Source organism: Grampus griseus (assembly GCF_964374135.1).
Source record: "Grampus griseus genome assembly, chromosome: X".
Lineage (NCBI taxonomy): Eukaryota > Metazoa > Chordata > Mammalia > Artiodactyla > Delphinidae > Grampus > Grampus griseus.
Genome location: NC_138999.1, coordinates 16,333,693 through 16,357,470, shown reverse-complemented (window position 1 = coordinate 16,357,470; position 23,778 = coordinate 16,333,693). Strand labels below are relative to the sequence as shown.

The 23,778-nt window shown below is 43.8% G+C and overlaps 1 protein-coding gene and 1 pseudogene across 8 annotated transcripts in view; both read left to right on the top strand.

The window, feature by feature from the left end:
• Positions 1-23,778, top strand: part of SH3KBP1 (SH3 domain containing kinase binding protein 1) — a gene marked incomplete at its 5' end in the record, with an annotated part of 295,684 nt that overhangs the window by 207,931 nt on the left and 63,975 nt on the right. For all 7 annotated transcript variants that reach the window (XM_082681426.1, XM_082681425.1, XM_082681427.1 and 4 more), the window contains one exon: positions 16,840-16,947. In XM_082681426.1, the coding sequence (XP_082537552.1) occupies positions 16,840-16,947 (108 nt within the window). The remainder of the gene's footprint in view (positions 1-16,839; positions 16,948-23,778) is intronic.
• LOC309839410 (broad substrate specificity ATP-binding cassette transporter ABCG2-like) lies at positions 1,445-11,704 on the top strand (annotated as a pseudogene). The gene is made up of 3 exons: positions 1,445-1,682; positions 9,643-9,705; positions 10,295-11,704. The product of its transcript is annotated as a broad substrate specificity ATP-binding cassette transporter ABCG2-like (transcript).

Sequence of the window (23,778 nt, the reverse complement as noted above, 5' to 3'; positions counted from 1 at the left end):
GTGTGTGTCCCTGGAAACTAGGATGAAATGTGGCAACCCGAATGGTTTCTTTTTTAGTTTATTTATAAAATAGAATTCTTGTGGATTTGGGAACATGTCCACGGGTGCAGAACACACCTGTGTTTAGCTTTTATTTCCAGTCACTCAAAAATAGCTCCTTAAAAAAATAAAAATAGCTCCTTCGTCTGTGTTCCTGCCACCCCCATTCCTGCCTTCCTGATTTGTGCTCAGAGCGTGGTTGAAAGGGTTCAGAAGCCTCTGGGTCTCGTTTCCAACCTGAGAAGCTCCCTGGAGAAGGGGTCAGGCGAGGCTCTACTGTGAAGCATGCGCCTTGCCCTGACCACTGCCGCTTGGGGCAGAGCGAGCCCAGCTGTGCAGAGGGACGATGTCCCTGTCCTTGGCCAACAGCCTCCTGGCCTCAGAGCAATGGCCCTTTCCTCCCAGCCCCCGGTAACCTAGGAGGAAGGGCTTCTCACGTGACCACTCTGTAAACAAAGATCTTCGGGTATTTCTTATCAGAAGGCTCCCCTGAGTGGCTGTGTCTTTGACCCGTTACAAAGCAAACAGAAACCCCCTTTCTTCATGGTTATAAAGTCTATTTGACAACATCAAGGTAAACACAGAGAAAGGTAATGTTATTGACTAAAGTCACGGTGTGGTGGAGTCGGAAGGAAGGAGAAGGGGACAGCATTGATGTTCGGGGGAGAAAACCGATATATGCGCCTCTCAAGAAAGAGGGAACCCAGTGGAGTAGCTAAAGGTAGACGGTCACCACTACGAAAAAATACCAACTAGGAATTTCGCCTTTTCTTAGGGATGTATCAAACCAGGGACCCCAAATGTCTGAGCTAGACCTGCTGCTGTGAGGGCAGAGTTAGGACTGATTCTAACTCACCAGCTTCCGCCAGCTCTCCCTCAACATGTTTTCCTCCCTCCTTTCCCAGACAGTGGTTGAGCATTTAACTTAATAGTAATAGCTCCGGGCTTCCCTGGTGGCGTAGTGGTTAAGAATCCGCCTGCCAGTGGAGGGGACACGGGTTCGAGCCCTGGTGCCGGAAGATCCCACATGCCGCGGAGCAACTAAGCCCATGCGCCACAACTACTGAGCCTGTGCTCTAGAGCCCGCAAGCCACAACTACTGAGCCCGCGAGCCACAACTACTGAGCCCGCGCGCCTAGAGCCCGCGCTCTGCAACAAGAGAAGCTACTGCAATGAGAAGCCCGCGCACCACAACAAAGACCCAACGCAGCCAAAAATAAATAAATTAAATAAAATAAACTTAAAAAAAAATCTGAATCATGAACAAAAAATAGTAATAGCTCCTGCAGGACCAGAGCTTCCCAGCGCAGGACCCTTCTGGGCAACTGGCAGCAAGAGTCCGGGACCCCTCAGCACCCCGCCTTTTCATGCATGCTCACAGCAGCCCTGGGAGCTAGGCGGGACCATGGTGTTCTGTCCAGATGGCAAAGGAGGAAGAGGCCCAGAGCACGGAAGTGACTTTCCCAAGGGCCTCACAGTAATCAGTGGCCGAGCCAGGGCAGGGTCTCCTGACCCTGAACGTGGGAGCTGGCAGGGCGGGATTGCTCTGTTTCCTGTGGGGCTGTGGATGTTTGCGGTAGGTGCGGCTCAGTCACTCCCCGAGGTGACTCTTGTCTACTTATTGACTCACGCTCTGTTACCAGGTATATCTAGGGCAGGTGCCTGTGCAATTTTCTTTTTAAATTAATGACATTATCATTATTTTATTAGGAAAACAGTATTACCACGCCATTCCCCCATCCATCTGTTTCCGACATTTTTGTGTCCATGTCTCTGACCTCGTAGGGTCAGGAGCATGCAGGACTTTCTGATTCCATTGTCACATCTACAGAAATGGATTGGTAGTGCAGAGGACATGCCGAGCTCAGCTCAGGGCTAACGTTGCTTCTTTTTGGCCTAAAGCCCTCCTCTCCCACTTTTCTTCCCATGCCCACAGCCTACTTTGCTTTCCTCTGTTCTTCCGGACCCAGGTTAGTTTTCTGCTTGCTGTCACCACTGAAAGAGGGGTGGGGGGGGAGGGAGAGAGGCGGGGGAGGGGGAGGGGGGAAAGGACAGAAAGAAAGAAAAGGCATCCCTAGCTCCTTCCTAAGTCATTCTGTGATGATATGTTCTTTTGTTTGTTCTAATGTTTATTTTCCCGTCCTGCCTCCCTCCCATTAATTTATTAATTGAAACATTTATTCATGAGAAAAATGTTTCCAGACTTCCTTGCTTCTCTCCCCACCGGAAAGTGGCTTTAGAAATCTCATGAAGGGTTCTCAGCTTGGTATAAGAAAGCCGATCAACTATGTAGATTGCTGGCCTTGACCCTTTCTCTCTCAACTGCTGAAGCTTTTAGCAGAGCTAAAGTGTAGGATTAAATGTGGTTTCAGGGATGAGGAGTAAATTAGCAGGTGTCACCCTGAAAGTGATGACACACTGACAGAGCCATTAGAAGGACATGTTTTACGAGTGAATGAAGAAGTTAAGTGTAGGTCTGGGATCATCTGGGTTTACACACATTTGAAAAATGTCAGCGTTCAGCAGATGAGTCATTTATGTCATAGGATGTATTTCTTGCAGTATAGCCTGTCTTGTTAGACTGCATATGTCCCTACTGGGGACAGCAGTCACAATATATCTCCTCCTCAGAGCATTAGAAATCCCAAGGAATACAGTTTGTTGCTGTTTTGTCTTCCTCTTTAAAGTAACCTGGACACCAGGACCGATGGGAAGATTCCTGACACCAGAAACACATTTGATCAAAACTCCTTCTCCTGGGACTTCCCTCGTGGTCCAGTGGTTAAGACTCCACCTTCCAGTGCAGGGGTTGTGGGTTCCATCCCTGGTCAGGGAGCTAAGATCCCACATGCCTTCGGGGCCAAAAAACCAAAACAGAAAACAGAAGCACTATTGTAACAAATTCAGTAAAGACTTTAAAAATGGTCCACATCAAAAAATCTTTTTAAAAAACACAAAAAACCCAAACTCTTCCTCCTGAGCATGTTTACCATCACATAGACACAGTTTTTAAATTAGATGAGGTTGGTGAAAGTAGGACTTGGCGGTGGGAGAACACTTCGCTTTAGTTTACCAGTAGACAGTCAAAACAGTGCCACCCAGAAATTTTGATGATTGTAGATTTCTCATAGACAGATGAGTTCGCAGTTGATGCAGATTCTCAACTTTACATGCCTCCTCAAATGATATAAAACTGTCTAAAGGGACCCTGTGTTCGTTCAGCCTAATTGTAATCTCTCTCCCAAGTGCTGTGCTTTAGTAGCAGGACATTAGTAATCCTTGCTACAGCATCCTGGGATGTTTTTCTCCTGCAACACACAGAAAACTCTGCAGGTGTCTTAAGGATTTAGAGAAACACTTTCTGTTTTCTCTCTTCACTCTTTCTATTTCTATTACTCTGAGAGGGCTGTTGTGAGGATTAAGTGAGACGTTGTGGCTGAAAGTGCTTTAGAAATTAAAAATTACAGCTATTGCTGTGATAAGTTTTGATCGGAAGAAGAAAAGACAAATGCCCATTGACTGGGAGTTCTCTCTTGGTATATTGAACTCTCCTGAAATTAAGGTCAGTAGTTTCCCTGAAATGCCCCTGTATTATTTATTTTAACTTTTCTTAGGATGAAAGTAATTTATTATATTCAGTAGTTGTGTAGCCCCTGTCTTCTTAAAGTATCTCAAAGGTCTTACATTCACATTTGCATTTTATTAAAATATACTTTTCTGAGATGGCATGGGATGCACTTTTAAGTAATACTTTAAAATTAAGTAAGTAAAACTTACTCTTAGAGAATGAGAACAAAACAGATAAATACGAAGGAAAGTCAGAATCACCTGTGACTGCGTCACCGTCAGATACCTCTCTTAATATTTGAGCTGTGTTCTCCCAGACTTTATACACACACAGAGACACACACACACAATTACAGTTAAAAATAAAAATAAGGTCATATCATATACACTCTTTTGTTTACCCCCTTTGCCCCCAATATATCTTGCCTATCTTTGGCAGCACGGTTAAATGGTTCCTTAGCATCCCAATGTATGGAGTACCACGATCCTCTTTTATATTTGGCTTGTTTCTGGTTTTTCCCTATTTTACACCATGTTGCATGTAGTCATCACCTTGTTTGTAGATCTTCATGAACGTAATTATTTCTGCCACTTTCTGCTACTTGTGTAACCTTGGGCGGGCTGCTCATTCTCTCTGTGCCTTAGTTTGTTTCCACATCTGTGAAATGGGGATGATAACAGTACCTACCTCCTGGTGTTGTAAAGATTAAGTGAGTTAAAGGAGGTAAAGCACTTGGAATGCCTGGCTCCTAGTAAGTTCTGTATAAATGTTAGCAGTTGTTATTATTTCCTGATGATCAATTGCTAAATGTATTGATGCCTCAGTGCCTTTTAAAGGCATTTAAGTGATGTTCTGAAAGATTGTGCCAATTTCGTCTCCCCCCAGGAGCCTATGAGAATGTTTCCCTATCCTTGTCATGCCTGGATATTATCATTCTTTCTAATCTCTGCTAATCTGATAGGCATTTGCATTTTTTTAAATGATTACTCAGGTTGAAAATGTTATGTGTCATTTTCCAATTGATTTTTATAAAAATACTTTATATTCATGACATTAACCTGTCATCTTTCACATTACAAATGTTTTTTCTCAGTTTATGACTCATAGAGATATTTAAGAAAATATCATTAAAAGTAAATACCGTTTAGACTTAAAATTTCCCCATTTTATAGTTAACTACATGGTGCAGTAAAATTCATCCTTTTAAGAATAGTTTTACTTAAGGCTTTTATATTTTAGTCCTAGTTCGAAAGGGTAGCTGGCTATTAAATGCATTCCTTTTCTGCCTTCCTCAGGGCTTTCAGAGTTTCTATTTAAAGCTTCTGTCCTTACAGTATTTTCTTTATAGCGGCATTCAGAGAACCCCCGAGATTTGGCGTGGATAAGGATCCTCATATCCTAGACCAAGGCTTCACAAACTTTCTCTGGAAAGGGTCAGAGAGAAAATATTTTATATTTTATGGACTATATAGTATCTATCTCAACTATACAAAAGCAGTCATAGGTGTAAATGAATGGGTGTGGCTGAGTTCCAATAAAGCTTTATTTATGGACACTTAAATTTGAATTTCCTGTAATTTTCATATTCTTTGAAATACTATTCTTTTGATTTTTAAAAACCATTTGAAAATGTAAAAACTATTCTTAGCTTGAGGTCTGTACAAAAATAGGTAGCAGGCCAGATTTAACCCATGGGATGTAGTTTGCTAGCCCTTGAAATAGAATGTCTAGAAACAGACCCATGAAAATATAGGCAATTAATTTTCAACAGAGGTGCAAAGAAGATTTAAGAAAGAAAGGATAATCTTTTCAAGAAATGGTGCTGGTACAATTGAACATACCTAGACAAAAAAAAAAAAAAAAAAAGCCCTAACCTAATCTAACACATTATGCAAAAATTAACTCAAAATGGACCACAGATCTGCATAGAGAAGATAAGACATTAAAAAGTTATTTATGAAAACAGGGCTTCCCGGGTGGCGCAGTGGTTGAGAGTCTGCCTGCCGATACAGGGGACATGGGTTCGTGCCCCGGTCCGGGAAGATCCCACATGGCCACTGAGCCTGCGCATCCGGAGCCGGTGCTCCGCCACGGGAGAGGCCACAACAGTGAGAGGCCCGCGTACCGCAAAAAAAAAAGTTATTATGAAAACATAGGAGAAGAGAGTTGTTATACAATCCATGAAAGAGAGAACTGCTGCAGTGGACTCTGGCAAAATTAAAAACTTTGCTCTGCAAAGATACTATTGAGAGAATGTTGTTTGTTGGTTGGTCTCTTTTTCTTACAAGGTCATCTGAGCCCCAGTGTTTAGTAAATAATTGCTTGATACGTAATTGCATGAATTTCAAGGACCTTGGTTTTGTTCTGAGTCTTCCTGGGAATATACTTTGTAAGACAAGACCATGAATCTCCCATAGCAGAGCCGTCCCCTGCACCCCACCTCTGTACCCCTGTGCCACTTTCTCCCCAGGGTGGCGAACGAGTGCAGCCATATTCCACTAGTCAGGCCTGGACTTAGATGAGCTGCCTGAGAACTGAGATTTGACCTGGGAATTATATTTTTTCACTCACTGCACAGGCCTAGAAGCTAAATTTGCTGTGTATAGAGAAAAAGACTCCAAACAAACTTTCATGCCAAGGAATAAGCTTTCCTAAAAGAAAGACTTAAAAGAAATGTAGATTTGTCTCGTAAGAAAGGGAGATGGAAGGCAAGAATTCACCAATAGCTGCTGCAGCTGGCTTGGATGTTCTTGACCTTCATAATGATCATGGCTATGCCCTTCACTTTTTATTCCTTCCTGATGCTTATTTGGGAAACGAAGATTCCTCCACCCTCACCCTAACAGCCTTCTTTGTATCTCTTAGAGGTGGTGCAGGAGCTAAGAACAGCTCTTAAAACATAATGAAAGATGCTTTATCAATGCTACTGTGTTTGTAATGAAGCAAAATGATTTTGTATTATATCTACTATCCTTTTAATGGAAGAAAGGCATGTATTTGGATGCAGAATCAATATATTTCCCTAAACATAAATGAAAATGAAATCTCAGCTGTAGGATGGACAGCCTTGAGAGGTAAATTATGCCATTAGCCATAAGCTTTGGATGAGCTGAAGGCGCCATTAGAAACAGCTTCTAATATTTAGCATTAAGTGGTCCTTGCAGTGTAAATGACGTAACAAGTAGAAAATGAGAAGTTTCTATGAAAACATATTGTTACATAATTTCACATGCTTGATTATATTCAAATGGACAAAAAAGTGCAAAAGTGCCACCTGGATGATTTGCATTTGGTGTTTGACTTGTCCACCTGCCCTAATGTCTCTGGTCATTCTTAAAGCCAGATTATAAGTACCCAGGAAAGGCCCTCCCTGCAAACATCTCCTTTTCACATGATTACTGATTTTTGAAGTAGAATTTAAGGGGGTAGAAAGTCTTTCATTCTACTATTAGGAAAAAAAAAAGGCTAAAAGCATAAACATTTCCTAAGACTTAGGACTGTATAAGCTGCAAATGAAATAACGAAATCAGTAAGCAGTTCTTATATACACATTGTGACAAACCGTACGGCCATGTCCCACAACTCCAGGACATGCCCAGTGTGAATGATGACCCTGGAGTTGGGCCAATATGGCAGCATCTGTTGGGTGCTGTTCTCTGAAGAGGCTCCGGATAGAAACATCTTTTTCTAAGAGGGAAACAGTCTATGAGCCCGGAGGCCTTTGGGGCTTCCGCTCTGGGTTGTCTCCTATTAAAGTCCCCTCAGGCCTCCCTGATTCCTGTCTGCCTGCCTCTCAAGATGCCTGTGAAAGCTCTGTTCTCTTTCGGGGGACTGAGATTGGGTTTCAACTTTTTTCTCATTTCTTAGTGACATCTGGACTCAAACGTTACTTCTGTAGCATTTCCTAACCCCTGTGCTCTGAGTGGGTTCTAGGAGCATAGGACAGTGATCCCCTCAACTCTCCTGGGTGGGTGGGAAGGGCCTTAGGTGGGTGGAAGAACCCCCACCGCCTCCCAGTTGATGACGTCCAACAACATCAGGCCTCCAGCAGCATGTCATCAAAATATTATCATTTTATAGGGGTGCCATTATCTGGAAAAGGTTGGGTGGCACTACCTTACTGCATTGTATTTAACTTTTCCATATAAAGATGTTTAACAGTAACTCTGCTTTTCCTTAGGGAATATTCCGCCTTCCTTGTTAGAGAAGAGTGTATATGACTAGCAAAGGAAACTCCAGGATAATTAAAATCCCTTGTATGTGTCTTCATTTCAGAAATTCTTTCTCTAGGACCTCTTTTGGGAATTAGACCTTGAAATAGCTCAGACTTTCAAAGATAGAACTTAAAGTTCTATTCTATCTAGAATAGAATAAAATAAATTCAGTCTAATTAAAGAAACAGTCTTTTAAGGTGAGAATATAACTTCTGGTTGCAGCCATGATGGAGTAAAGAGCATTAGATTTAACCTCCTGCCATAGACAACTTTAAAATTGGACAAAATACATGAACCAGCTGTTTTGAGGCATTGGACAATGCACAGCACAGGGATGTGATCCTTGAGAGAAGGGAAGCATAAAGTGAGTTCCCTGTCAACCCTGGCTTTTTGCCTGGGGGCACTTTCTACATTGCAGCACAGGGCACTGGAGCCTAAACAGAGAGCAGAAGACTCATTGGATTGAATCAACGGAGACTATAACTCACGGCTGCCGAGGTGGATGGAATTTTCAGGGCAGGGAATTGCAGAGGAGCACGAGCTGTGCAAAGAAAGAGCTCCAAAAGTCTATCTATAAGGGTCCCTTGAGTCTTTGGCCACAGCACAAGGCTGTGCATCAGTAAGGCAAGACTCCACAAGACCTGGACGAAAGTAAGTTGGGGGAGGAGGGTGTGTGGGTGGGCTGTGAGCTGAGTGGATATCCCAGAGGTCACCAGTGATAGGAGATGTTGGAGTTCTGGCCAAGCAGAATGGAAAAACTTTGTTGAACACACTTGGCATCCAATTGACAACTCAGAAAAGTTAGCCATAGGAATAGCGCTACCCTAGACCCACCCTAAATGAAGCGCAAAACCAAGCCTTGACAGGTCAAGCTGACCTGCAAGTAACATGCCCACCGTAAGGAAACTCCACACTCTTGCAAGGAAAACAACAAAATTCAGTCCTTCAACAATGTAGCGTGCAGTGCATGGCTGTTGAGAACATGCAGTCACACGTTACCAGATGTACGAAGAAGCAGGAAACTGTGAGGTATGGTATGGGTAGCTTGTAAAAGGCATGTGGTCATTTCTGAATACAGTGTTCAGGCATCACGACATGCTTTAATCAATATCGACATAACTAAAAGGAAGCTTGATTACGGCTTTTTGTGTGTTACTCATCCAGTTTTTTTGTTACCAGTTATACAATGTGTAAAATGAAAAAGTCAGCAGTTAGTATAGCAAAGCCTGTAAGTTGTTGCCCAATAAAAAGTCAGGATTTTTTTTACAAGTAGACAATCTCTTTGAGGTCATGACTTCCCAGTATCACAAAACAGTGAATGGCTGCCTAGACCTCACCTGTCCCAGATGGTGATATTTGGAATGTGGCATCTTCTTGAGTGGGCTTGTCCCTGGGGCGGCCTCCTCGGCTTCCCTCGTTAACCGTGGTCTGCCAGGCATCTCTTCTACGCTGAGATAGACCGTGGTTCTCTTTTTCTCCTGTTACCTCATAAACTGTGATGTTGGCGAGCCTGCTAGAGTAACTGCCTTATGGGATGCTGGAAATTCTGAGCAGAAACCCCAGCCATGCAGAATGATCGCATCTCTTCGGGAGGTGTTAACGAGCAGCGGTAGAACTGAGTGCTCATGGGCTTCGGCTTCCATGGAGCTTCCTCTCAACAGTCCCCCTGAAGCTCCATGCAGCAGGTGTTTATTAGTAAATATTAAACAGCACTTTTCATACTGTTCGTGGGATGTTGAGGGTGTGAGACCCGCCTCGGGGCACTCAGAGGCTCACTTGACAGCCATACCGAGGTCAAATAACACTCACTTTCTCCTCTAGTGATATTTCAGTCATCAGAGAAGGTCGTGAAAACAGCCATGCTGGATGATTTCTGGGAAATCGGTACTAGGGAGTGTGGGGACAGCTGACCACCAGGGGAAGTGACCAAGCAGAGTGCTTTTCTTTTTCAAGAGGACCAGGTGGTGAACCCATCATTTGGGGGTTTGCTATGGCGATTTCTGAGCTATACGTTCCTGTCCAAACTCGAACAGGGCACTTATGATGTCTTAGAAAATGTGACCTACCTTTTCAAGGTACTTTTTAAGTTGTTACCACAAATATGAACAAATATTCAGTACAGACCAACCGGTAAGCCTGATTGAATAGATGAAGCTTTCTTATATAGCTAATCTAGACCTGCCTCTTCCTCGTTCAACTTGACGTCACTTCGGATGTTTGGAAATTGTGGGAAGTAGATTAGTATTGTGGGGGCAGATGGGGCCATCCTTCGATTCATCCATTCAGCCAACGTGTATTCATAATCAGTATTTTCCAGGCACTGTGCTAGGTATTTGGTGGATACAGAGATATAAATAAAAGATCCTTTGTTTTCAAGGAGCTTACCATTTTTGAGAACCTTTCTACTCAAAGTGTGGTCCAGTAGCATTGACATCACCTGGGAACCTGTTAGAAATGCCGAATCTCTGACCAGCCCCAGACCTAGTGAATCCGAATTGTCATTTTCACCTGATCTCCCGTGGTGTGTCTGCAGGAGAAAGAAACAGGACAAGTATTGCAATGGAGCTTATTACTGATTCATCCATCTTGTTCCTGGATGAGCCCACAACTGGCTTAGATTCAAGCACAGCAAATGCTGTCCTTTTGCTTCTGAAGAGAATGTCTAAATAAGGACAGACAGTCATTTTCTCCATTCATCAGCCTCGTTATTCCATCTTCAAGTTCTTTGATAGCCTTACCTTGTTGGCCTCAGAAAGATTAATGTTCCACGGGCCTGCTCAGGAGGCCTTGGGTTACTTTCCATCCACTGGTTACCACTGTGAGCTCTATAATAACCCTGCAGACTTCTTCCTGGACGTCATTAATGGAGACTCCTGTGCTGTGGTGTTAAACAGAGAAGACACAGATGGTGAAGCCAGGGAGACTGAAGAGCCTTCCAAGAAAGATACTCCGCTCATAGGAAAATTAACTGAGTTTTATGCCAACTCCTCCTTCTTCAAGGAGACAAAAGTTGAGTTAGATCAACTCTCAGGGGGTCAGAAGAAGAATATTTCAGTCTACAAGGAGATCACCTATGCCACCTCCTTCTGTCATCAGCTCAGATGGATTTCCAGGCGTTCATTCAAAAACTTACTGGGTGATCTCCAGGCTTCTATAGTTCAGATAATTGTAACAGTCATCCTGGGACTGGTTATAGGTGCCATTTTCTACTGTCTAAAAAATGATCCTACAGGAATGCAGAACAGAGCCGGGGTGCGCTTCTTCCTGACCACCAACCAGTGTTTCAGCAGTGTGTCGGCCGTGGAGCTCCTGGTGGTCGAGAAGAAGCTCTTCATACATGAATATATCAGTGGATACTACAGAGTGTCATCTTACTTCTTTGGAAAACTGTTATCTGATTTACTCCCCATGAGGATGTTACCAAGTATTATATTTGCTAGTATAACATACTCCCTGTTAGGATTGAAACCACAGGTGGAGGCCTTCTTCATCATGATGTTTACCGTGATGATGGTGGCTTATTCAGCCCGTTCAATGGCGCTGGCCATAGCAGCAAGTCAGAGCGTGGTATCCATAGCAACGCTTCTCATGACCATCTCTTTTGTGTTTATGATGATATTTTCAGGGCTGTTGGTAAATCTCAGAACCGTTGTGCCTTGGCTCTCGTGGCTTCAGTACTTTAGCGTTCCTCGATATGGCTTTGCGGCTTTGCAGCATAATGAATTTCTGGGACAAAACTTCTGCCCAGGACTCAGTGTAACAACAAACAGTACCTATAGCTATGCAATATGTACTGGCAAAGAATTTCTGGAAAACGAGGGCGTCACTTTCTCACCTTGGGGCCTGTGGAGGAATCACGTAGCCTTGGCACGCATGATTGTTACCTTCCTTACAGTTGCCTACCTGAAATTATTATTCCTTAAACATTTTTCCTAAATTTCTCTTTAATTTACATGATTTACCCCACCTTAAAAAGGGAGCATCTTGATTTCAGTAAAAAAAAAAAAAAAAAAAAAAAGCCAGAAGTGATTCTAACTGTGCAGCCAGCTTCGAGAAGCACTGGTCTAAGATGTTGCTTTGCACTCTTGACGAAATGGAGCCCCAAATGAGGTTGCAGCTGGGTTTGCAATTTACAAGGCAAGTGGCAAGTTTGTCTTTTCTAAATATCTAAAGTGCCTAGATGAGAGGCAGACACAGCAGAGCTCACAGGTGACTCCCTGCCGCCAGGTTGGATGACAGGGAGCGGCTCTCAGCTGACCCCCAGTGCGAGAGCTGTGTGCACTGGTGGAGTGCTTCCGCCACGTTCCCCAGGGCCTCTGTGGCAGGATGGAGCAAACTAAGGCCTGACACTGAGGTCTGGGCCGGGCTTCCCTCCTCAGACACACCCTGAGGGCTTCACATCCCTCCCCTGAGCCCTCCAAGTGTGTGAGCTGCTGCCAGGGGGTTTCACCGGAAGATGGTGCTGAGTCGCATGACAGATGTATGTGTGCTTAATTAAGACACTTTCCTGGCCTCATTATCCCTCAAGGTCTCTGGGACCAGCCCCTAGAATCACAGTAATGACGACAAACCAGCAGCAGTTGTGTTACTCTTTACACCTCAAACATCTCCTGTGTATCAAGGAACTGAGACCCAGAGTTTTTATCACTGGTGGACCACTTAAGTATCAGATGGCCCAAGTTCGCTCTCCTTCTCCTCTCTCTGAGATATCTTGGCTAACCCAAGATAGTGCAGAACTGGAGTACAGCACACCTAAGGCTCTGTTTATTCATTCCTTAAAAGGAAAAACATTATTTGTATTTTACAAGGAAAAATATATTTTACGCTAATATTTGCCTGGCGATGAGGCATAGAGAAACCATTTTGAGGACTTAATCATAGAAGAGTGAGCATTCTATGTCAGAAGTATAATTCTTTCCATACTCTTTGACTCTTGATAAGGGCCGAGGTCTACTTTCCTCTGCTTACATGTGAATAGATCTTATTTCTAATCATCATTGTTCTGGAAACTTCCATCTACATGCTGATCTTTAACTCTTTCCCACTGCAAACTCCTGCCTCATTTAAAGGCCATCCCCTCACCTGCAAACGCTGCCCTTTCCTCATCCTTATTGGAATCTCAAAATCCACTAGGGTAGATCTTGGCATAACCATCGTGGGTTGTGCCTGTGGTATAATTATTAGTAGTGTCCCAGGTTTGGAAATAAATTATATGGTCACCCTAAAATCTTCCAGTATTTTGCCAACACTGCGTCTCTCCTTAGTGGTCACCTACTGCCTCATTCTCCTGCCTTCACCCACCTCCTGCCATCCTCCTTGGGGACATTAACTCCATCCTGATGATGTTCTGGCCTCACAAATCATTGACTGTCCATTCTCCCCCCCACCACCGTCACTCATGGTTGCCATCTTGCCTCACCCCTCACATCACTCTTCAGTAGAGGTTGGTTGGAATCTCCTGGGAGCCAAACATTGCCTTCACTCTAAGTGCCAGTTCTTGAATGTTCTCTTCTATGACCCCAGCTTCCCACTCTCCCTCTTCCCTTCCTTCACACTTGGTGATCCCACCCTTGACCTTTCTCATTACCTTGATTCTTGCCCTCGTTCTCTCCTTTCAGGCTGCCTGGTTTCTCTTGGTCCCACTTGCTGTTAATCCAGCCTAGGACTCCTGCCGGTGTTTCGGTGCCATGTTGATTCATTGTGTCTGCCTCTCCCATTAGGCTCTGAGCTTGGGAGCCCCATAAGGACATGATGATTTTCTTTTTCCTGCTGAATTCCTCTCCTATCCTGCATGTTTTAGGTCCTCATTAAATAAATTGCATTTGCTGTTCTTTCACACTTCTCGAAGCAGAGCCCTCATACAAATAATTCTCTCTTCATCTCTGCCGCCAAAAGCCTAGTTCTTTTGTCTGGTTTGTTGAAGATGACTTATTTTCATTTCTCATTTTGCTGTCAGAATTCTTCCTGCTTCCCTTAAATTAGCTTCTATTGCTAGGGGAAAAGAAGTCTCAGTTCTCTAAATCTCTGTCCCACTCCAGGCATCTTGACCCTGTGGCCATTTTCTGTCCTGCAGCAGACTCCCTTTCACTTTTCTTAGTATTCTGTCATGCTGTCAGTTTTCTTTCTTCAACATACTTATCTCATCCGTGAGCTTTGTATTTGTTCTTATACCAGTCAGAACAATTAGACATACTGTGTTCTATCTTCATGCTTTCCCTCTCTTACCTTGAATCACACAATGATTAGCACTGTTCATGTTTTCCTTAAAAAGCAGAACATAGATGAGCCATTCGAGCTACTCACCACTGATGGGAGGTATAATAAAGGTAATGTCACACGCACTGTTTTCCCCTGTAGGCGTGCGTAAGTTCTGAAGTTATTCTGCATATGCTTTTTTTGTTTTGTTTTGTTTATTAAAATTTTCTTTGCTGTTTTTCTCACATATGAAGCAGGAGGCTTCATTACAGTGGTTCTTGGGTTGCTGATTGCTTAAGGCTAATGGGAAGCATAGCCTTGAACCATTTAGAAAGTTTGAAAGAAAGCCTTCAAAAGAAATATAGCACTAAACAATATTTGAGTGCCTTTTATGGACATAATTCTGTATCAGATGATCTGAAATGAGTGTGGAGAAAAGTCCACTCCTCACATAAGCAAACCCTTCACACATGAAAAGATTTAAGATTATTTGAAAAGCTGTTAATGATTCTCTCCTCTTTGGTACTAGATCTCATGGTTGATACCTGTTATAAAAAAAGGACCTTGTATGTTATGTGTGTGCATGTGTGCGTGTGTGTGTTTCACACAAATCTCTAAGCTCCCTGGAATTAGGGATCATGTTCTTTTGCATGTTTAATGTTTGGTGCCTACAGAATGAATTTAAATATACTTTACATATAATAGTTGTTTGTTGAATAGGATATCGTGAAATGCAAATTAACACAGTTCTGAGTGTCAGAGAAAAGGTAAAGCTTCCATTATAGTCACTTTCCTAAAGATGAGTTTCAAGTTGGGCTTTGAAGATGAGAGGGACTTGTCCAGAAAAAGAAGAGGAAAAAAAATTATGCCAGGAATTTCCTCAGAAACAGAGGCTCTGGATTGAAAGACTTAATTTCCAAGGATTAGGAGTAAAGAAATTCCACCCCCTCCTCCTTCATAAGTTTTTCTGATATCGTTGATGCCATAACAGTTTCTCAGGGATGGAAGAACGTCAGAAGTCATCAGATTCTGCCACCACCACCCATGTTCATGAGTCCCTTCTTAGGGACTACCGCTAGATTGTTTAGGGCGTGACGTGACGTGGGCAGGAACAGATACGTGCCTGGGCTCCTCATTGGCACTTTCCAGGAAAGATAAGCATTCTTTCATATTGTAAGTCTCCTGAACCTTGATTTGTCCTGAGTGCATCTGAACTTGATGCTTCAGGTGTCTTTGTCTCTTGGTGTTGGTTGCGACTAGAATTTATAGTGTGATTAAGGACTCAGGTCAGTCTATCCTTATAACAGATACCACTGGGGTAGAAGATGATGCTGAGCATTTACTTCTCACCTGAGGTGGCCCTGTGTTAACTTCCATAGAATCCTCACAGGCTGGGGTAGATGGAGGCTATCTTGTCCTGCAGTAATCCTAGTCTTGGGCTGTGGGAGATCACAGAGCTCAGGGTTAGAAAGAGTCTTCTTTGATTCCAGAAATATTTATTATATTGTGCATTGGGCTGGGGGTATAATGGTGAACAATCCAGATGCGTTTCTCTTTTTGCTGGAATGGATGCTCTAGCAGGGCACATAGTGAGTCACGTAAGCCAGGGCCTCCAGAGGCTTATCATCCCCAGGGCCTAGGCCAGCTGCACATCTGCCGCTTGAGGCCTCGTCACCCCTTCCCCAGCCCCACCGGTATTGTGGAGGGCCATGAGTGCGTCTCCGTGGGCCCTGAGCAGGAATTCCTCACTTTCCTGAGCATTTATTTTCAAAGTCCTCTGTGTTACTAGCATTTTTTGAAAAGCCTTCGCTCATTTCAGGCTTTAGCTGGAAATTGTTGACCACAGTCTGAGAATTGGGTTTTTACTCAAGGACCTGTACTTGACAGTGGTGTGTGTGCTGTACATACACTGGGAAGGAAGAAATGCCCAAGTGAGGAGGTTTACAGCAGGACAGATGGGTCTTGGATTGGGGTGGGAGAAGTGGAGTTGGACCCAGAGGACAAATGCGAGTTATATTATCAGACTAGAGCAAATCAAACTTCCAAGCAGTTGGGGATGGGGAAAAATAGAGGTGGTTCTGTGGCATGAGGGTGAATGCCTGGGAGAGCCACGAGGCCATTAGGCTCAGCATGGAAGCTTGCAAAGGCTGAGCTCTCACTCTCTCCCTAGCACTTGGCACAGAGTAGGTGCTCAATAAACGTTTGACAAGTGAGTGAACAGAATAGGGATTATTCAAAGGGAAGCAGTTTTGATCTGGAAGAATGAAGAGATTTATTCATTCATTTAGTGAGCAAACATTAAGTTCTGTAAGGTGGGGGGGAAGGGCTCTTCACGATGACAGCTGTGCCCCATCAGCACGGAAAGGAGAGGGTACATTAATGAGCTTGCATACACTGAGTTTTCTTGCGCTTGCCTGCCTGTCGCAAAGCCCTCCTTAATTTCGACAAGCTTTGTGACAGGCTAATCAGAGAGAACATTTGTGCGTGTGATGTTTTCTAACCCACGTTTTCAGTTAATGAAATAATTTTATTTCAGGAAAATTAAAATGAAGAAAATACATATCCTCCTATCCTTAAGGGAAAAACAGAAGATCTTATTGATCTTAAGGCATCTACAGGCAACACTGGGTTTTGAATCCCCGCGGACAGCTCTAGCGCACTTAAGCTTTTGTTCTCCCATCCGACTTTGGGGTTTGTGCTGATTTAGTCTTAGAAACCGTTGATAGCAGCCTCAAGGAAAGCTCCTCGATCTCTCTAGCAAGGGTGTCAGAGCTCCCTGTAGGGTGCTTACCCCATTTCTCACTCTGCTCTCCTGTTTCCTAGGACTGCATCGACGTAGGCTGGTGGGAAGGAGAGCTCAATGGCAGACGCGGAGTGTTCCCCGACAACTTCGTGAAGTTACTTCCTCCGGACTTTGAAAAGGAGGGGAATGTAAGTCTCTGTGGCTTGGATCTCAGTGCTCTGCCTGCTGTCAGAATTGTGGCTTCCATGACGGGGCTGGGGATGTGGGGCGGGGAAGTTTATTGTTGAAGAGCCCTGGCATTTTAGTTTCTTTGTTTTTTTTTTCTTAATCAATTTATTTTATTTTATTTATTTTTGGCTGCGTTGGGTCTTCGTTGCTGCACGCGGGCTTTCTCTAGTTGCGGTGAGCGGGGGCTACTCTTCGTTGCGGTGCGCGGGCTTCTCCCTGAGGTGGCTTCTCTTGTTGCGGAGCTCAGGCTCTAGGCATGTGGGCTCAGTAGTTGTGGCTCGTGGGCTCTAGAGCGCAGGCTCAGTAGTTGTGGCGCACGGGCTTAGTTGCTCCACAGCATGTGGGATCTTCCCGGACCAGGGCTCGAACCCGTGTCCCCTGCATTGGCAGGTGGATTCTTAACCACTGCGCCCCCAGGGAAACCCCAGCATTTTAGTTTGATGGACCCGGATTCTGAGCCCTCGGCTGCTCCATACCTGATATGTGTGAACAAGTCCGTTAACTTCCACAAGCCCCAGTTTCCTCATCAGTGCGCCTTATTCTAAGGGTTGTCGTGTGACTAAACAAGGTAATGTGGGTAAAGCACTTGGTGCAGTACCTGGAACGTCTAAGCACCCAAATAGACAGCAAGAACCATTAGGTGCTCCATTAGTAAGTGGATGGCCTGCATCCTGCATAGCATGTCCTTGGGGGTAAAGTGGCCAATATTGTGGAAGTGGCTGAAAAGCACGTTGTTAAGCTGAGGATACAGGGTGAGGCCTACTAAGCTTCCTAACTCTGTGTGGTGTGTGTGTGTGGTGTGTGTGTGTGTGTGTGTGTGTGTGTATGTGGACATGAATACACATGCATGCCCGTGTGTGTGTGTGTGTGTGTGTGTGTGTGTATGTATACACACCTCTGATCTGTGCTTTCTTTCTTTGTGGGAACCCATTTTACAACGCTGTGGTTTAAATGAGCCAGTCCATCTTTGTTCGCCTCACTCCAGGCGTGTTGTTTCTCTGATGACAATGTAACAAAAAATGTTGAAAAGTTAGAAGCACTTTACATTCTAAGGGGGCAGCAGTTTGGTCTTTTCCAGCCAGTTCTACACCTCAGGGCTCTTTGGTCAGGCTTTCATGTGACTTCTGCCCACCTTTCCCAGCCTGCATTCTGTTCCTGCCCATGGGGGCTCTATTACTGGACCATGAACCTTGACCCATCACCATTCCCATGGAGCTGAGGTTCGGGAAAGGTAACTACAGTACTGGTGGATTGGTTGCCAAGGATACTAAACAGCATTGATGGTGTATGTACTGCTTAGATGAATGCATATGATTGTACAAGGAGCCAGATGGTGTAGGTTCCCACCAAGATTATGGCCTGTAGGTTGGTTTGAAGCCAAGGGCCACACCTTTTAGGCTTTTTGATAGCTTGCTTTCTTGTATTGTTTAGCTGAAGGATGCTCTGTTCCACATCTGTTATTCTCTCTAGGAATTAAGTTTGAGGTTCAGAGAATCTATATTCTGCTTCCCAGTGTTTTCTAGATCATTGAGACTTACTGCTGGTCCGTGGACCACACTTTATCAGCATCACCTGAAGCTTGTTAGAAATGCTCTGACCCCACCCTAGACCTGGTGCCTCAGAACCTGCATTTTATCAAGATCCTCAGGGGATCTGTTTACACATTACAGTTTGGGAAGCTCCAGTGTAGATACAGGTATCTGTCTAAGTGATGACAACCCCACCTTCTAGTTTCCAGCCATATTTTCGGAGGAGAATAAATCCACAGAACAGAGAAGGGCTCACCATTCAGTAAAGACATGTTCCACCAAGCAAAATCATTTGACCCATGTTTGTTGATAATGATTGCCGTGGTGGGTTATCAGCTGACAGAATTCATCCTCGAGAAAAACAGACGCTAGCACTTAGTAATGACTATATAGTAAATGTTTAAAACAGTAAGACACAGGAATGAGGTTTGGCAAACATTTATGGAGTGCGGTGGTTGTGACTCTAGGCCGCGGCATTGAATAGACTTGGACTTGAATCCTGGCCCTGTCACTTAGCTGTTCTGTTCAAGGTCAACTCATTGAATGTTTCCTCAGTACACTCAGCCCTCGGTATCTGCGGGTTCTGCATCTGTGGATTCAGTCAACCTTGAGTCAAAAATACTAAAAAATATATTTCAGGAAGTTCCTGAAAGTAAAACTTGAATTTCTTGAATTTGCTGTGCAATGACAACTATTAACATAGCATTTACATTGTATTTGCAACCATTTATATAGCATTGACTTTGTATTAGATATTATAAGTAATCTAGAGATGACTTAAAGTATAGGGGAGGATGTGCATAGGTTATATGCAAATACTTGCCCATTTTATATGAGGGACTTGAACTTCTGTGGAATTTGCTGTCTGCGGGGGGGTACTGGAAGCAATCTCCCACAAATACTGAGTAACGACTGTGTCCTCATCTGTAAAATTGCAAGAATAATCATACCTACCTTGTTAAACTGTTGAGAAGATTGACTGAGATGATGCATATGAATTCCTTAGCACAGCGCCTGGTCCTTTGCAAACGCCCCATACGTGTTAACTATTCTGGTCTTTGTAATAATGACTATTAGCACAAGTTTTAGCTGGAAGGCTCCAGCTAAAACATTCAGTAATGATAGAAATCTGACTGTAGTTCATCAGATCAGCACGGAGTTACCTTGGTGAGCTTCCCTGGGGATCCAGATGCATCTAAGAACTTTGATGAATAGCCTTTAAAAAGAAATCTAGTGCCTTATAATATATATTTGCAGAGACAAGCAAGTCCAGGATGGCATAACCTTCACGTCATTTTGCATATTTGGGAGGGGGAAGATCTGCTGCCTGACAGTGATGTTTTATGTTTATTCATTCATTCACTTTGTATCTGTTGGGTCCCTTCTTTGGACTGGCTGCTGTGCTGGTTGATGGGAAGTGAAGAGGACACACATGGTCGCTGTCCTTGTGGGCTTAGTGTTGGGCAGCAGGGGGCCACCCAGACTACCCGCTTCACCCTTCTCCCTCATCTTTGCGAGCCTGGGAAAAGGTGTTCACATCCAAAGCATTTGGATACCAAGACCTTCATGGTGATGCCTCTCCCTTCAGCCAAGGCATCTTAACAAGCTCGCCCTCCTGCCAGACATTTGCCGCCTCCTTGGTCCTGATGGAAGTAGTATGATTTTGAAGGCTGAGGTAAATCTGGATAATTCTTTCCACAAATGGGCAAAGCCTGTGGTTGCCTACGTTGTAGCGCCCTGCCTTCTAGTCCCCAGCCATATTTCAGGGGGGAATAAATTCACTCAAGTGAGAGAGACTCCATGGCATACTTTTCTAGAAGCTCTGCTCTGTTACATAAGGTATTACAGGAGGACTCCTGCTAAGAGAGTGACGTTGTCAGTGATGAGCGGACTCGTCTTGGTTTGCTCAGAGGCATGCATGCTCTTTGAGGCCCGTGGGCATCTTTCCCACCCCAGACAAGCAACCACCATCTCTTTGATAGGTCTTTTAACCTTGTTCCTAAGAAGCAGAAAACTCAGTTTTAGGGAAACAGTAGTTATACCTGTCAGACAAAGTAATACCTACAGCTGAGAAGCAATTGTATAATGTGACGTTTAGCTTTTAGCAGATTCAAAGTATTATATCCTTTTCGTCCCCTCTGGCCTATAAAACCCGCCAACCAGCTTTGCATTGGTTGTTACACCAGCCTTTAGAACTGCACCTGGAGTGTTGGTGAGTTCGTGACACCATGACTGGAGACAGGGCTGTTGTGTGCTGAGTTGACTGTGTAAAGATGATTAGAATCATTAACACAAATGCACTATGTGAATGACAGAGTCTGAAACATTATTCTGCCATCAGTGTCAGCAGATGTCATCTTGTCTTGCCAGTAGCTGGGGTTGCAGTCATTCATCCAGAAAAGAGGACGATGTGTGATGATTAGGGTAGACAGGAGCAAACAGCATTATTCGACGGCAGACCTCTTGAATCAGTAGGCATCACCGAAGCATTCTGACGAAGCAGGTGTATTCTCTGCTCCGGTGCAGATTCAGGTGGTTACTACGGGGCCTTTTGGAACTCCTCGAGGTCTTCCTTTCAGAGGGTGCTCAGCACATTCTCTCTCACCGGGGTAGTAAAGACTTCGGGGCTTTTCCCCAAGATACTCCCAGAGAGCACCAGTCGATCTCTCGGTGCAGATTTTAGAGCAATTATATAAGCTATTTATGTGAGAACCTAGATTCAGTGGCTGCCTGTTTATTTTGAGCCTCGACAGTAAAATTGAATATTAGAATGGAAAGATTAAATATTCTGAGAGCTCTGATGAAGCGACCTGCATGCTCTGTTGTCAGGACTGAAGGAAAGCAGGGAACTTGGACTCTCTGAACTGCAGAAACAACATCTTCCTGTCATTAAAAAAAAAAAATAGAACAGGTATCCTGAAAGATGATGTTTCTGAAAGATAGTGTTTTAAGAAAGTCTCAGGATCCAGTTCTTTTAAAAGAAAGTGTTCAAATCACCAGAAAATGGTACTGTTCTTGCATGCACTGATTTGAGGGGCTCTTGTGAGCTTGTGCCATGTTGAAAACCAGGGCATTGCTGAGATTCCCAGAGGCGTTTCCCCAGTGAATGCTCTACAGTGGAGGGTCTGCCTCTCGGCCTCAGGGATACAGAACCCTGCCCTCAAAGACTTCTAAGGATGCCTGTAACTGTGATGCAGGCTCACATTTGCAAACTCACAGAGACTTACCTGGGGAGCAGACTGGCAGCTTACTAATCGCAACAGGAACTGAAATGTCAGCCCATCGGAAGCACATAGGTCTGCCTGCCCTGGGCATTTGCTCCCTCTCAGCCTGATTCCTTAAAAGCCAGATTCTATAGGAAACCACATTTACTTGGTGATTTCCGGGAGAGCAAGGAATGAAAAGAAGAGGAGCTAGTTATTTTCACGAAGGGTCTTGCATGTCCAACTTGAGGCCCCGTCAGGCACCAGGGGGAAGAGTGAGCCAAGGGAACTGTATCTTGAGTTCACTAAGCGCAGAGGATGCTGGCAAGAGCCCCGCACCTGTGACCTCGGCAACTCTCCATTTTTCTCTCTTTTCATGGCTGATCAGCCCCTTGCCATCCATTGTCCATCTCCAGACATATCACGGTTCAATCAGATAGATTTCCCACATTCTCCATTACAGTTGAGTGCCAACCTTAAGATCGTTCGGCGGGAGTTTTGTACGTTCCGAACTTTTATAGGAGAGGATGTATCTTTTTTTTTTGACATTTATCATGGTTTATTTTATTTTTTAATACATGTTTGCTTTTTTTAACATCTTTGTTGGAGTGTAATTGCTTTACAATGGTATGTTAGTTTCTGCTGTATCACAAAGTGAATCAGCTATATTATACATATATGCCCATATCTCCTCCCTCTTGCGTCTCCCTCCCTCCCTCCCTATCCCACCCTCTAGGTGGTCACAAAGCACCGAGCTGATCTCCCTGTGCTATGCGGCTGCTTCCCACTAGCTCTCTGTTTTACATTTGGTAGTGTATATATGTCCATGCCACTCTCTCACTTCGTCCCAGCTTACCCTTCCCCCTCCCTGTGTCCTCAAGTCCATTCTCTACATGTGAGTCTTTATTCCTGTCCTGCCCCTAGGTTCTTCAGAACCTTTTTTTTTTTTAACATTACATATATATGTGTTAGAATACTGTATTTGTTTTTCTCTTTCTGACTTACTTCACTCTGTATGACAGACTCTAGGTCCATCCACCTCACTACAAATAACTCAATTCCGTCTCTTTTTATGGCTGAGTAATATTCCATTGTATATATGTGCCACATCTTCTTTATCCATTCATCTGTCGATGGACACTTAGGTTGCTTCCACGTCCTGGCTATTGTAAATAGAGCTGCATTGTGGTACATGACTCTTTTTGAATTATGGTTTTCTCAGGGTATATGCCCAGTAGTGGGATTGCTGGGTCGTATGGTAGTTCTATTTTTAGTTTTTTAAGGAACCTCCATACTGTTCTCCACAGTGGCTGTATCAATTTACATTCCCACCAACAGTGCAAGAGGGCTCCCTTTTCTCCACACCCTCTCCAGCATTTATTGTTTGTAGATTTTTTGATGATGGCCATTCTGACCAGTGTGAGGTGATACCTCATTGTAGTTTTGATTTGCATTTCTCTAATGATTAGTGATGTTGAGCATCCTTTCATGTGTTTGTTGGCAATCTGTATATCTTCTTGGAGAAATGTCTGTTTAGGTCTTCTGCCCATTTTTGGATTGGGTTGTTTGTTTTTTTGATATTGAGCTGCATGAGCTGCTTGTAAATTTTGGAGATTAATCCTTTGTCATTTGCTTCATTTGCAAATATTTTCTCCCATTCTGAGGGTTGTCTTTTCGTCTTGTTTATGGTTTCCTTTGCTATGCAAAAGCTTTTAAATTTCATTAGGTCCCATTTGTTTATTTTTATTTCCATTTCTCTAGGAGGTGGGTCAAAAAGGATCTTGCTGTGACATATGTCATAGAGTGTTCTGCCCATGTTTTCCTCTAAGAGTTTTACAGTGTCTGGCCTTACATTTAGATCTTTAATCCACTTTGAGTTTGTTTTTGTGTATGGTGTTAGGGAGTGTTCTAATTTCATTCTTTTACATGTAGCTGTCCAGTTTTCCAAGTACCACTTATTGAAGAGGCTGTCTTTTCTCCATTGTATATTCTTGCCTCCTTTATCAAAGATAAGGTGACCATATGTGTGTGGGTTTATCTCCTGGCTTTCTATCCTATT